This window comes from Amblyraja radiata, chromosome 1 (genome assembly GCF_010909765.2).
Source record: "Amblyraja radiata isolate CabotCenter1 chromosome 1, sAmbRad1.1.pri, whole genome shotgun sequence".
Classification (NCBI taxonomy): Eukaryota; Metazoa; Chordata; class Chondrichthyes; order Rajiformes; family Rajidae; genus Amblyraja; species Amblyraja radiata.
Window position 1 is genome coordinate 106,703,305 of NC_045956.1, and position 13,482 is coordinate 106,716,786.

The 13,482-nt window shown below is 40.7% G+C and overlaps 1 protein-coding gene across 2 annotated transcripts in view; it reads left to right on the top strand.

Moving 5' to 3' along the window:
• The window catches only part of atp10d (ATPase phospholipid transporting 10D (putative)), a 152,229-nt gene that overhangs the window by 91,938 nt on the left and 46,809 nt on the right, over positions 1 to 13,482 (top strand). For both annotated transcript variants that reach the window (XM_033028123.1, XM_033028114.1), the window contains 6 exons: positions 552 to 756; positions 3,216 to 3,301; positions 5,502 to 5,608; positions 6,620 to 6,751; positions 8,320 to 8,447; positions 9,516 to 9,768. In XM_033028123.1, the coding sequence (XP_032884014.1) occupies positions 552 to 756; positions 3,216 to 3,301; positions 5,502 to 5,608; positions 6,620 to 6,751; positions 8,320 to 8,447; positions 9,516 to 9,768 (911 nt within the window). The remainder of the gene's footprint in view (positions 1 to 551; positions 757 to 3,215; positions 3,302 to 5,501; positions 5,609 to 6,619; positions 6,752 to 8,319; positions 8,448 to 9,515; positions 9,769 to 13,482) is intronic.

Sequence of the window (13,482 nt, forward strand, 5' to 3'; positions counted from 1 at the left end):
TGTGTGGGGATCGCAGGTCAGCGTGGGCTTGGTGGACCGAAGGGTCTGTTTCCGCATTGTATCTCTGAACTAAACTAAATATACTGGAACAAAATGTTCTCCCAGATGCACTTTAAACATTTCATCCTGTCTAATTCTCTCCTACGCTGGCAATCCCAGTTAATATGAGGGAAGTTGAAATACTGTACTACTGCAACTCTCTTCCTCTTTGAACTTCTCTGTAAATATTACTTGCAATGCAGTTTTATCACAGTCCTGCTGATCATGACACGACAGGTAAATAGTTTGCTTTAACTGATCCACTAAATTGAACTTGTATAGAGAAAACTATGACATTTGTTATGTTTTGAATAGCCTTCTTTTCAATAAATATGTCTGTTTCATTTTGTGTGCCATCGGTTGACACTTGGTGTTATTGGACCAGTTTCAATTTCAACAGGCATGATATCTCTACATCTGATGCTGTCAAAATATAGCATCTGTAACAGTAATTTAATTTAATTCTCTGCAACCCATTTGATGCTGAGATGTTAACATATTTGTCATTCCAGGCAAGCAAAAAAGTATCGTACAAAATGGTGGAAGGATGTTCGCGTTGGGGATTTTGTCCGCTTATTTTGCAATGAGATCATCCCTGCAGATATGGTGTTGCTGTACTCCACTGATGTTGATGGGATCTGCCATATTGAAACATCCAACCTGGATGGAGAGACTAACTTAAAGCAGAGACAGGTGGTGAAGGGATTCACAGAGCTGGTGAGCCTCCTCTTTAAGGACTAAAGGCCATAAGTACAAAAACAAATCTATTCAATCACCCCTGTATTTCCTTATACTCTGTAAAGGTTCAAGCTATCCAAAGGGCTAGATTATGCCTGACCTGACCGTGTGGCCACATTAACCTTTTGCACATATAACTCTTATTATGCCAGAGACCTTGCTACTGTGACCGTTCTGTGAAGCAAAGCAGTCTGAATGCATTGATCAGTCCCCAGGCAGAGTATTTGAGCCCAGAGTCTGCATACCATCCTCATGGTCTTGCAACTGCATGGGCTGTTAAGCACCTGTCTCTACATGTATATTTAATGACGAGGTTTGTAGAAACAGGTGAAATGATTTGTTCAAGGTCAATACAGGTGTCGTGTGCTCTATGGGGTGGTTGCATTCCAAGAAAATTATCCGTATTACGACCCGCAACGTTGCCTATTTCCTTCGCTCCATAGATGCTGCCTCACCCGCTGAGTTTCTCCAGCATTTTTGTCTACCTCCAAATTCACAATGTTTATTCAAGGAAATAAACCTTTATTATAGTCATGTCTTGGACCCTAGTCCTAAATTGTATGACAATTTGGGAAACAATCGACTGTATTTTATTGGTAAGTATAATATGTAACTGCTACTATTACACGTAATTGCCAGCAAGTTTGGTAATCCTTTGCAAAAATGGAAGACGTAAAGTTACTGTTGCACTGTTGGCCAGCCTTCCTGGCACTGTGCTCAGCACAGAGACTCCTCAAAGACTTCTCAATGCCAGCAGTTGATGACAAGAAGCAGAGAGAGGGTGATGGTGCAAGGCTGTTTCTCAGAGTGGTAGCCCATAACCAGTGGTGTGCCTCAGTGGTTGATGATGTGCTCATTTTTGTTTGTCACCTATATCAGTGATTTGGATGGAGACATGATTAGTACGTTTGCAGGCGACTCTAAAATAAGTGGTATTATAGACAGTGAAGGAGGTTATCAAGAATTACACCAAGGTCTTAATCAGCTTTGTAAGTGGGCTGAAGACGTTTGAATCAGATAAGTACAACTTATTGCATTTTGGGATGTCAAATCAGGATAGGACTTTCACAGTAAACAGTCGGGCTCTAGGGATTATTGTAGAACAAAGGGACCTTGGAGAACAACTATATAGTTCCTTGAAAGTGGCCCACAGGTGGACAGGGTGGTGAAGAATGCTTTTGACACTTTGTCCTTCATCAATTGGGGCATTGAGTATAGAAGTTAGGATTTTATGCTGCTGTTGTACAAGCTGTTGATGAGGTCATACTGGAATATCTCTTCAGTTTTTAGCACCTCGCTATGGAAACATTATCATTAAGGCTACAAAGAGTGCAGAAAAGATTTGCAAAGATTTTCCCAGAACCCAAGGGACTAAGTTAGGAGGGAGAGGTAGGGCAGGATAGAAGTTTATTCCTTTGAGCACAATAGACTTTGGAGTGATCTTATGGAGATATATAAAATCATGAGGGGTACAAATAGTGTGAATGCAGTCTTTGGCGTAGGGAATCTAGATGGCATAGTGTTTATGTGAAAAGAGAAAGATCCAATAGGAATGAGCTACCAGAGGATGTGGTTGAGGCAGGTAAATAACAACATTTGGACAAGTATATGGTTGGAAAGGTTTAAAGGGATAGGGGACAATGGTGGGTAAATGGGGAAAATAGTAAGAAGGTCATTTTTCTGCTTTGGGACGTAACACTGTTGAGCTTAGTTGGGGCATCTTGGTGGACACGGACGATTTGGGGCAAAGGGGGTGTTTCTATACTGTATAATTCTGTGGTTAATTTCCCAGCAATTGTCCTGGTGAGCCTATAGAGCCTTTATCAGGTTTGACCTGGCTTGCAACAAGTTCTTTCATTCATTTGAGTAGAAAGAAATGGCCCTGAAGTCAATTGTTAATTCTTTTTTTAATTAATCACATTTGGTGTCATGTTTTTCATTGCCAGAAATGTTCATCATAGGTTTTGTTTATTATTTTAAAGATTACATTTCAACGTTTTTAGTTTATCTATATTCATTTTTAAAAGTTTCTGAATGCCAGTTTCCATTCGAAATATTCACTGTTTTAATGGGTGTGGCATTTGCTAAGCCGGGGAGTGGCTTAACTGTCAGAGCTATCTTCATCCGTTTCAGCCTTCTCACAATGCACCTATCACTCCCCAAGACAGTATTGAGAATTGAATTGGCAGGAAAGCTCAAGTTAATGGCAGTGATCCCGCTAAACAGAAGTCTGTACTTTCCTTGTTGATCTGTGGTAATCATGAGCAGCTTATGCTGGCAGGACATTTTGGATTAGTGTGTTCCATTGTGGCCTTTATACGTTTTCTTGATCACTATGCACCAAAACCATGAAAATATGTGTTTTTTTGATGTTTTGCAGATAGCATTTCAAAAAAAATGTTCATGAGATAATTTGTCTTGTTCCATTTTCTCTTCAGGACTCTGAAGCTGACCCTGAGAAATTCACCTGCAGAATTGAATGCGAAGGTCCAAACAATGATCTAAGCAAGTTCAAAGGCTATATGTAAGTTCAAGATGTAGACTTTAAGTTTTGGAAAACTTTATTGAAATTGATTGTTGCACTACCTTTGACCCATATACAGTACTTCCACCAACAAATTATCATTCGTCTCCCTCATTCTATCTTCAATGTATTGAGATCCACATCTGTGCCTTTGTCACTTTCAATTTCAGTTCTATCTGTGACCTTCCACTCATACAACCCACAATTTATTTCCATTCACGTACAACAATATCCTTCACAACTTCTTTGGTTTCCTATTCCTTTGTAGTTTGTCTTTAACAGTAATTTCCTTGATATATGTCGCTATACTACCCTGCATTAGCCTATTCTTGTATCTTCTCCTCCGCTGACACAGGTTCTATTTTTGGTGATAAGAATTCTTGCTCTCTGAAATTCTTGCTCTCTGAAATTTTTTCCTTTTGGTCCGTGTCCACTAACTTTCAAAAGTTAACTTAAAAACTGCTTTCACTATCTCAAAACCAATTACCCAGTTTATCTTATCATCTCCCTTGGCATGCTCTCAACAGTAAATGTTACATGGTTTGTTTTAGCATGAGAACAACTTCATAAAAATTCAAGGAGCAGTCTGACTTCATACCTCAACACTCAAATACACCTGGACTATTTCCGACACTTCCCTACCATTCCTTGACCTCACTATCTCCATCGCAGGTGATAGACTTCTGACCGACATCCACTGCAAACCCACTGACTCCCATGGCTATCTGGACTACACTTCTTCCCACCCTGCCTCCTGTAAGGACTCCATCCCCCACTCCCAATTCCTCCACCTATGCAGCATCTGCTCCCAGGATGAGGCGTTCCACACCAGGGCATCTGAAATGTCCTCATTCTTCAGGGAACGGGGATTCCCCTCCTCCACCATAGATGAGGCTCGCACCAGGGTCTCTTCCATACCCCGCAACACTGCTCTCTCTCCCCATCCCCGCACTCGCAACAAGGGCAGAGTCCCCCTAGTCCTCACCTTTCACCCCACCAGCCGTCACATACAACAAATAATCCTACGTCATTTTCGCCACCTCCAACATGACCCCACCACTCGCCACATCTTCCCATCTCCCCCAATGTCTGCCTTCCGCAAAGACCGCTCCCTCCGCAACTCCCTTGTCAATTCTTCCCTTCCCTCCCGTACCACCCCCTCCCTGGGTACTTTCCGTTGCAACCGCAAGAAATGCAACACCTGTCCCTTTACCTCCCCCCTCGACTCCATTCAAGGACCCAAGCAGTCGTTCCAGGTGCGACAGAGGTTCACCTGTATCTCCTCCAACCTCATCTACTGCATCCGCTGCTCTAGATGTCAGCTGATCTACATCGGTGAGACTAAGCGGAGGTTGGGTGATCGTTTCGCCGAACACCTCTGCTCAGTCCGCAAGAACCTACCTGGCCTCCCGGTGGCTCAGCACTTCAACTCCCCCTCCCATTCCCAATCCGACCTCTCTGTCCTGGGTCTCCTCCATTGCCAGAGTGAGCAACACCGGAAATTGGAGGAACAGCACCTCATATTCCGCTTGGGGAGCCTGCATCCGGTCGGCATGAACATTGAATTCTCCCAATTGTGTTAGCCCTTGCTGTCTCCTCCCCTTCCTTAGCCCTCGATCTGTCTCCTCCAATCCCCCAGCCCTCGGGCTCCTCCTCCTTTTTTCCTTCCTTCTCCCTGCCACCCCCTATCTGTCTGAAGAAGGGTTTCGGCCCGAAACGTTACCTATTTCCTTCGCTCCATAGATGCTGCTGCACCCGCTGAGTTTCTCCAGCATTTTTGTGTACCTTTGACTTCATACCTATTCTGTTTCATATGCCAATGTACCAATGTGATTTAACCTTTAATGAGTATTGACATAAAATTACAATGGAACTATAATTTAAATACTTTAAAAAACCCTAACAGTTAACTTAAAAATTAAATTTTGGTCGTATGCTATATTTATATGATACATTTATTTTTTTCTAATGTCCTGAAAATTATTGGTAAAAGAAAATACAAAGTAATTTAATCACAATACGTAACAATTCTTATTAAATATTAGAATATGTATGTTTCTCTGAAGTGTGTCTTAATAAATATTTTGAGGAGTGATAAATATCTCAATAGACAATAGGTGCAGGAGTAGGCCATTTGGCCCTTCGATTTTGTTCCTTAACTAATAATCATCTTTCCCGAAAATTGTTGTTCTGTGTGTAGGGAGCACTGGAATAAAGAGCGGGCTGCTCTTAGTAAAGAAAACCTTTTGCTTCGAGGTTGTATGATTAGGAATACTGAGGCCGTTACAGGAATTGTAGTTTATGCAGGTTAGTGTTAATGCCAAATCTTCACCTGGTATAACATTAGGATGGCAAGTATACAATTTTGTGATCACATTTCTTAAACTTAAGTTTTGAAACTATTGAATTGAAAGGCTTTATTTGGCAAAACACAAAGTGGTGGTGCAACTCAGTGGACTTCAGCTTATGTGTTGAATTACTCCATTACTTTGTGTTTTGCTTAACATTCCAGCATCTGCAGTTCTTTGTGTCTCCATTCTTTATTTGACATTGGTAATGGTAATAACTTAAGGTGGCTGCTGAAGGTAAACAAAATGAATTTAAGTTCTTGGGATCTTTATTACACATTGATATCCAGTCACTCTGGTTTATGATGTAATAGTATTAATTTTTGTTTGGAACAAGTAGCATTGTTTTTATGGATCCCTTGTCATTCCTTATTGAAATCCAAATTAATTAATCTGCAATTTGAATTGTTGCCATCGAACATAAGAGATAGGTGCAGCTGCAGGCTATTTGATCCCTCAAGCCTGCTCCACCAGAGAACAAGATATTGATATTGTTATTTCTTCTATTTTGAACAATATACCTTGATGACAACATGGAGCACTAACTAAGAAGAGTTAAAATTAGAAAGTCAAAATACAAAGTTCTTGTAATAATGATGCCAACTGGTTTCAGTGGTGTTCCCATTTTCTATTCTATTCCGTAACTCCAAGCAACATCTCTCTATTTAGATCCTGTTTGTTCAGGTAGAATTCCAAAGATAAACTAAAACCTAAATAATGTTGGAGACCTTAACCATGCTGCAAAAAAAATCTATAAGCGAGTAACATGGAAACATAGTACTCTTGCCACTATGGACAGTTCAATTGATTAAGGGATCCACTGGTGAGTCTTCTACTCATTCATTTTTGGTTCTAATGTTAATACCTGTTTAATAGTATACATTTACAAAGAAAATGCTCACATTTTTTTCCAGTTATTTGTAGCAAAATTGGTGGATGTGCAATATGTTTATTTTATTTACTGAACTAGGACATGAAACAAAAGCAATGATGAATAACCGTGGCCCACGGTACAAGCACAGCAAACTAGAAAGGCAGCTTAATAGAGATGTTCTTTGGTGTGTGGCTCTACTGTTGGTGATGTGTCTCATCGGAGCATTCGGTAAGTGAAAAATGCCATTGACAAATGTATTGCCCGAAGTACAAAATGAATTTAAATATACCTTATTGCATCAGAGTTTCTAAATGACTCCCTAATCAATATGGTCCTAATATACTTCAGTGTACCAATTAAGCATAACATTTAATCAGACTATGATGTCATTTGAATGACATTTTCCAGGATACGACCTTGAATTATAGAAACTAAAGGTGGGTATTTTGAAAAGAGTTGGTAACTTACAATGGTCAATGTTTTTTGTGTTTTTTCCACCTTGGGTCTAATGATGAATTAAGATCATATGAAGTCCTAGATCCAAATGGAAGGTATAATCCCAATGGAAAGGAGATTTGTTTAAAAAAAATTTCCCCAGGATTTGGGCATTCCTAGCTGGGCCAATCTTTATTGCTCACTCCTAGCTGCTTTAAATAAGCTAGTGATTGAGCAGTCGTCGTAAACCACTGCGATCCTTGTGATGAAGCTACTCTCACAGAGGTGTTTGGTAGGGAGAACCAAAATTTAGAACCAACAAGGATAAGGATGAATGATATATTTACAGATGAAGATAGAGTGCAACTTAGAGGAGAACCTGCAATGAGCAGTGCTCCTTTGCACCTGCTACCTTTTGTCCTACTTCGTGGTAAATGTCACAGGTTTAGGAGGTGCAATTGGGGTAACTGTACAGAGAGGTGTGGCTACTATGCCCTAGTGACGGAAGGAATGATATTTAAGATAAGGTGATGGGATAGCAATCAAGTGGGTTGCTTTTTCCTGAATGGTATTCTCTTGAGAATCGTTGGCATTCTAGTCACCCCGTCAATCTATAGGGAGAGGCTGGATAGTCTAGGACTTTATTCCTTGGAACGCAGGGAACTGAGGGTTGCTCCTATAGTGGTGCATAAGATCACGAGGGAAATAGATAGGAACGATGCACATTGTCTTTTACCCAGAAATAAGGGAATCAAGAACCAGAGGACATAGGTTTAAGAGCAGTAAGATTTAATAGGAACCCGAGGGGCAACTATTTCACACAGTGGGAAGTGGGTACATGGAACGAGCAGCCAGACAAGGTATTTGAGGCACGTACAATAACCATATTGAAAAAAACATTTAGACAAGTACATGGATAAGAAAGGGACGCAAGCTAAACCCTGGCAGGTGGGAGCCAGATGGAGCATCTTGGTCGTAGTGCTCGTTTCCGTGCTGTATGATTCTATAGCCTTGGAGTCATTTTGACCATCAATATATGCATTTAATATTCCTCAATTCCTCAATATTCAATATTTGCAAAATTGGCAAGTCACTGCATTGTACTGTGATTAAAGCTTTCAAATATACGTTTCCGATTAGTTGTTGTCTGCAAGCCTGGATTTGTAACTTATGAGATAACTTAATGTTCTGGTTAACAATGGAACAGCAAAAGCCTTCTGTACCAATGATTGAGAGGGTCCTCTTGTTAATTAGCTAATTAGAACCACTAATGCCAGTTTTCAAGCATTTTGTTTGATGTAATGTTTAGAAATGATACAATTAAATTTCTTAGCCTCTAACTTTTAATATTCTTTTTAAAGGTCATGGGATTTGGTTAAATGGCTTTTCGAAAATCCCTATTTTTGGCATTCAAGAGCCAAATGGAACTCGTAGTCATCCAGTGCTTGCAGGATTCTTAATTTTCTGGACCATGATTATTTTACTGCAGGTAAGAAGGTTGCACAAATGAATTAATTTGTATTAATTACTGTTATTTTGAAAACTGAGGTGTCAATTCAAAATCTGGGCCCAGTGGAAGCTTGGCACCCATTGAAAGCAGGAAAGAAGAAATTACAAACAAGGCACTTTATAGGTTTATACTTTTAGACATGAAAATTCAGAGTTTCAGATTTAAATAATGATGAACCTCAAATTGTACTGATTATATTATTACTTTGACTATAGCCTTACAGATCCTGCATGAGACAACTATGAAAGTATCTTAAACAAATGAGTCACCAAGAGTGCTAACACTTGAGCTTTTTGTTTAGCAAATTAGTTGAACGAACATATTAGTCTTATACGGCCGCAACATTCTTATTAAGCTGCTAACAATGCCAATTCTGCTTCTTAAAAAGAAATGTACTCGCACACAAGAACTGAGAAAGGCTTTTTACAAAAGCTGTATTGGCTAAATCCAAGTTGATTAACTTTTAATTATAGTTTAATCCAAAATAAAGGAATTAATAAAAACCTAATTTTTAGAAACATTTAAAAAGTATCTGCCACTGAGTAAATCATACTTTACACTCCGTGATATCAGAAATGAGTCAAATGAAACTTACCCAAAATAAAAGAACAAACCGTTGGATAAACCATGTGGAAAGAAATGGACAGTTGACATTTCAGGCCAGGACCCTACTTCAGACTAATGAAGTAGAAGCTGGTAGAAAGAAGCAAGTGGTAGGGATGGGGCAAAAGTTAGTGATAAGCGACAGAGCAGGAGAGGGGTGAAAATCACAGAGCAATGAGATGGGGTCTCACAGAACTTGGATAAGAGAAAAGTCGAGAACTTCTCAAAGAAGTATGAAATGTGGAGTGGACCAGTAAAATGGAGATACAAGATTGTAGATGCTTGAATCTTGAGTGAAAAAAAACAGTGCTGAAGAAACTCAGCAGGTCAGGCAGCATCTGAAGAGAATGGACAATGCTTTGATTAATGGGGTAGAAGAGTGATAACCACTGATCTAGTGCAAAATCTTCTTTCTTGCTTACACCAATGTGGTTCTTTTCTCAGGTGCTGATACCAATTTCCTTGTACGTGTCAATTGAAATTGTCAAACTGGGCCAAATACTTATCCTCCAGAGTGATATTGATTTGTACAATGAAAGCACAGATTCGGCCATCCAATGCCGAGCCTTAAATATCACTGAAGATCTGGGGCAGATCGAATACATTTTCTCAGATAAGACTGGAACACTAACTGAGAATAAAATGATCTTCTGCAGGTGCAACATTGCTGGAGTTGAGTATTCCCATGAGGACAATGGTATGTTTTTCACTTTGCGATAGGCTTAGACTTTACTGTGCAGATTTCACTGGCATCCATTGATACTAAAATCCACTTGCTAGGTTGTACAAGCACTCAAATCTTCAACTGGACTACGCCACTGTCTGAAGTTACCAACTAAGTTGCAAATGTTCTGACTAAGATGATATTAATGTACTCTCATCTATGTGACTTAACCAATTGTAAGGGCTGTAAGAATGCTCCATGTAGTTTGGAAGTTTGAGTTGAGGAAGAGAAATTGAGTCACGCTTTCCCATAAGGACAGTACAATGGTGCAGCTGGTTGAGCTGCTGCTCCCCAGCACCAGAGACCTGGGATTCTGACCTTGGGTGCTATCTGTATGGAGTTTGCACGTTCTTCCTGTACTGCATGGGCTTTCCCACAAGTGCTCCGCTTTTCCTCCCACATCCAAAGGACATGCAGGTTTGTAAATTAATTGGCTCTAGTGTGTAGGGAAAGGATGTGAAAGTGGGATAATATAGAACAGCATGTGATCAATGGCCGACGTGGACTCAATGTGGCCAAAGGGCCGGTTTCCATGTTGTATCTTTCAATCAATCAAAGCTGCATATTAACATGATGGGGAATTTGATTGACTTCCCAACACTCCCAACCAAGGTTCACACATTGCATATTGACAGGGCACCAAAGAACAAATGGTTAATGTAGAACTGGATCAGATCTGAAAGAAAGACAATTGTTAAACATTTCTCAGCTTCGGGATGTGGCAAACACAAGTGTTTCCACTGACCGGAAAGCATGCAACAACAAAGCTTTTCACTGTACCTCAGTACACACGACATTAAGCTAAACTTAATAAATACCACACATTTTGTGTTTTAAGCTTTCTTTTAACCATTCATTTCAATAATATACAGTCTGTCTCATTCCCCTTTACAAATTGGCTTTTGCATTTGTATGTATTTCAGCATAACTTCATTAGTTACAAAGTATCCCAAGGACATTGAGACCTTTAAAAGTACAAGTTCTACTACAGAGCTTTGTTGCAAAGCATTCTATCTGACAAGGCATGGCATTTAGCCTTTTCCTGTATCATATCGATGAAGTTAACATAACAAGAGCTCCTTTCCTCACTCTTTCCTCGTGGTAATGTCTGTCTCCCGTTCAGTATAAATATTGCAAACTTTGCACCCTGGTTAGGATTCCAAAATTTCACTATTGTATTAATCTAAACAGAAGTGGGTGTCAAATAGGCGACACAGGAGACTGAAATCTCAGTTTTAAAAAAACTGCTGGAGGATCTCGGGTGACCAGGGAGAAATGGACAATTGATATTTTGGGTTGAAGTATTTCATGTAGACTGGAAGAGTAGAGGGGGAAACGGCCTGAATAGAGAGATGACGGGAGGGGTGCGACAAGAGCTGGCAATTAATAGTTGGATCAAGCGAATACAGCAAAGGGGTGCAGATTACAGAATCAAATAAGAATGGAACCAAATAAGGGAGAGATGGTGTGCAGACAGGAGCAGTGGTATCAACATTTTTGTTTTCTACCTGTTTATAACATAAAGGCTTAGAAATTAATTGTTGGTTATATGTGGTAAACACACAATGCAGTGGTGTATTCATGTTGAACATCTCTGAAATTTGATTCCATTAACTTCAATGGAACTGAATTTCATGGAATAGAAATTCAAAAGAAGAGTGCAACTATGTGGGAATGTGGGACTATATCCTATGTTTACCATCTGCAGCTTTTCTAGGAGTTCCAACCCAGACTGTCCATGGGGCAGCAACTTTCCTACAACTATCCAATACTTGAACCGGGCCCCCACAGCCCTAACTTTACCTCTGCCATGGAACAGCACGGATCACCTTTTGCACTACCATGGACATTTTTTTCTAATATTATTTTGCACTAATGTCTTGATTTTGGCAGAGTATTTTACTCTCTGGCTGAATTTGTGTAATTTATGTCTAATTTATGTTTTTGCCTGAGACTATATGCAGTGGTGCTGCAGTAAGCAAGATTTTTATTGCACCTGCATCTCATCATATGTGTGCATAGGACAATAAACTCAACTTGACGTGATCAAAATGGATTGCTATTAATTATATGCAAGTCTATGCTCATGACTATGTAGCCAGGCACAATGCGAGCTCCATCTTCAATTTCGCCGACGACACCACCGTTGTTGGACAGATTACAGACGATGATGAGTCAGGGTATAGAAGGGGGATTGCTTGACTTACCAAACGGTGCCAGTACAACAACCTGGCTCTCAATCTCAGTAAGACCAAGGAACTGATTGTGGACTTTGGAAGAGGAAGGATGAGGACTCACAAACCTGTCTATATCGACGGGGTGATGGCGGAAAGACTCAAAAGCTTCAAATTCCTGGGAGTGCATATTTCCGAAGATCTTTTCTGGACCTAGCACACTGATGCAATTATAAAGAAAGCCCATCAACGCCTCTACTTCCTGAGACGATTGCAGAGATTTGGTATGTCAGAGAGGATACTTTTGAACTACAAGTGTACAGTAGAGAGCGTATTTGACTGGTTGCATCATGGCCAGGTTCGGCAATATGAGCGCCCAGGTGCGAAGAAGACTGCAAAAAGTTGTGAACACTGCCCAGTCCATCACGGCTACTTGCCTCCCCAACCATCGAAGGGATCGGGAAGACGATTTAGGAGATGTGTGTACATATGTGTGTATGTATTTATATGTATATACATGTGTATATATTTGTGTTTCCTTGTGTATACATATGTGTATACATATACTTAAACATACACACAGGGCCTTACATCGCCTGGTGCGGCTTAATCAGCCGTGGGACTTACGGGGGGGGGGGGCTTTCTGGAGCGCTGGTATGGGTGTTATGGGCTGAAGGGACTGGTCTCCAGAGGGCTAGTATGGACATTGTGGGCCAAATGGATTATTGGGTTTGCAGCTCAGTCCCTCAAGCCTGATGTGCTGGCAGCTCACTCACGGCTGGTGGGCTGGCAGTTGACTCACGGCTATGTCTTAAAATTCCATTTCAAGCAGGGTGCAAGGCCACCAAATTCAAATCCATTTTCTTACCATTTCAAGCAGGGTGCAAGGCCACCAAATTTAAGTGCAATTTCTTACCACTTTGAGCAGGTTGCAAGGCCACCAAATTCAAGTGCAGTTTCATACCACTTCAAGCAGGGTGCAAGGCCACCGAATTCATGTGCAGTTTCATACCACTTCAAGCAGGGTGCAAGGCCACCAAATTCAGTGCAGTTTCATACCACTTCAAGCAGGGTGCAAGGCCACCAAATTCAAATGCAGTTTCATACCATTTCATGCAGGGTGCAATGCCACCACATTCATGTGCGGTTTCATACCATTTCAAGCAGGGTGACGCCACCATAAAACCACCATAAAACCACTACACTCACAGTTCAGTAGACATTCTGTGTGTTCAGTTGATTCACAGCTCAGACAGAGTCGTGATCTCCCCCTCCCCCATCATGCAGAGACTGAGCCACACCCACACTTCCGGGTTTTATAATCCCTCCCCCTCCCACCGGAAAAGGTGTGGCCTTCATGGCTTGATTGACAGGAGAGAGATTCTCAACATTTTTTAAACACTAATAACACTTTTATTTTTCATTAATCGGAAGAATCCTCTGCACCTGATGAGTAGAGGGGGACTGAGTAAGATGGCCAAAATTCACAGCCATAAGTGGTAGCATTTTATCT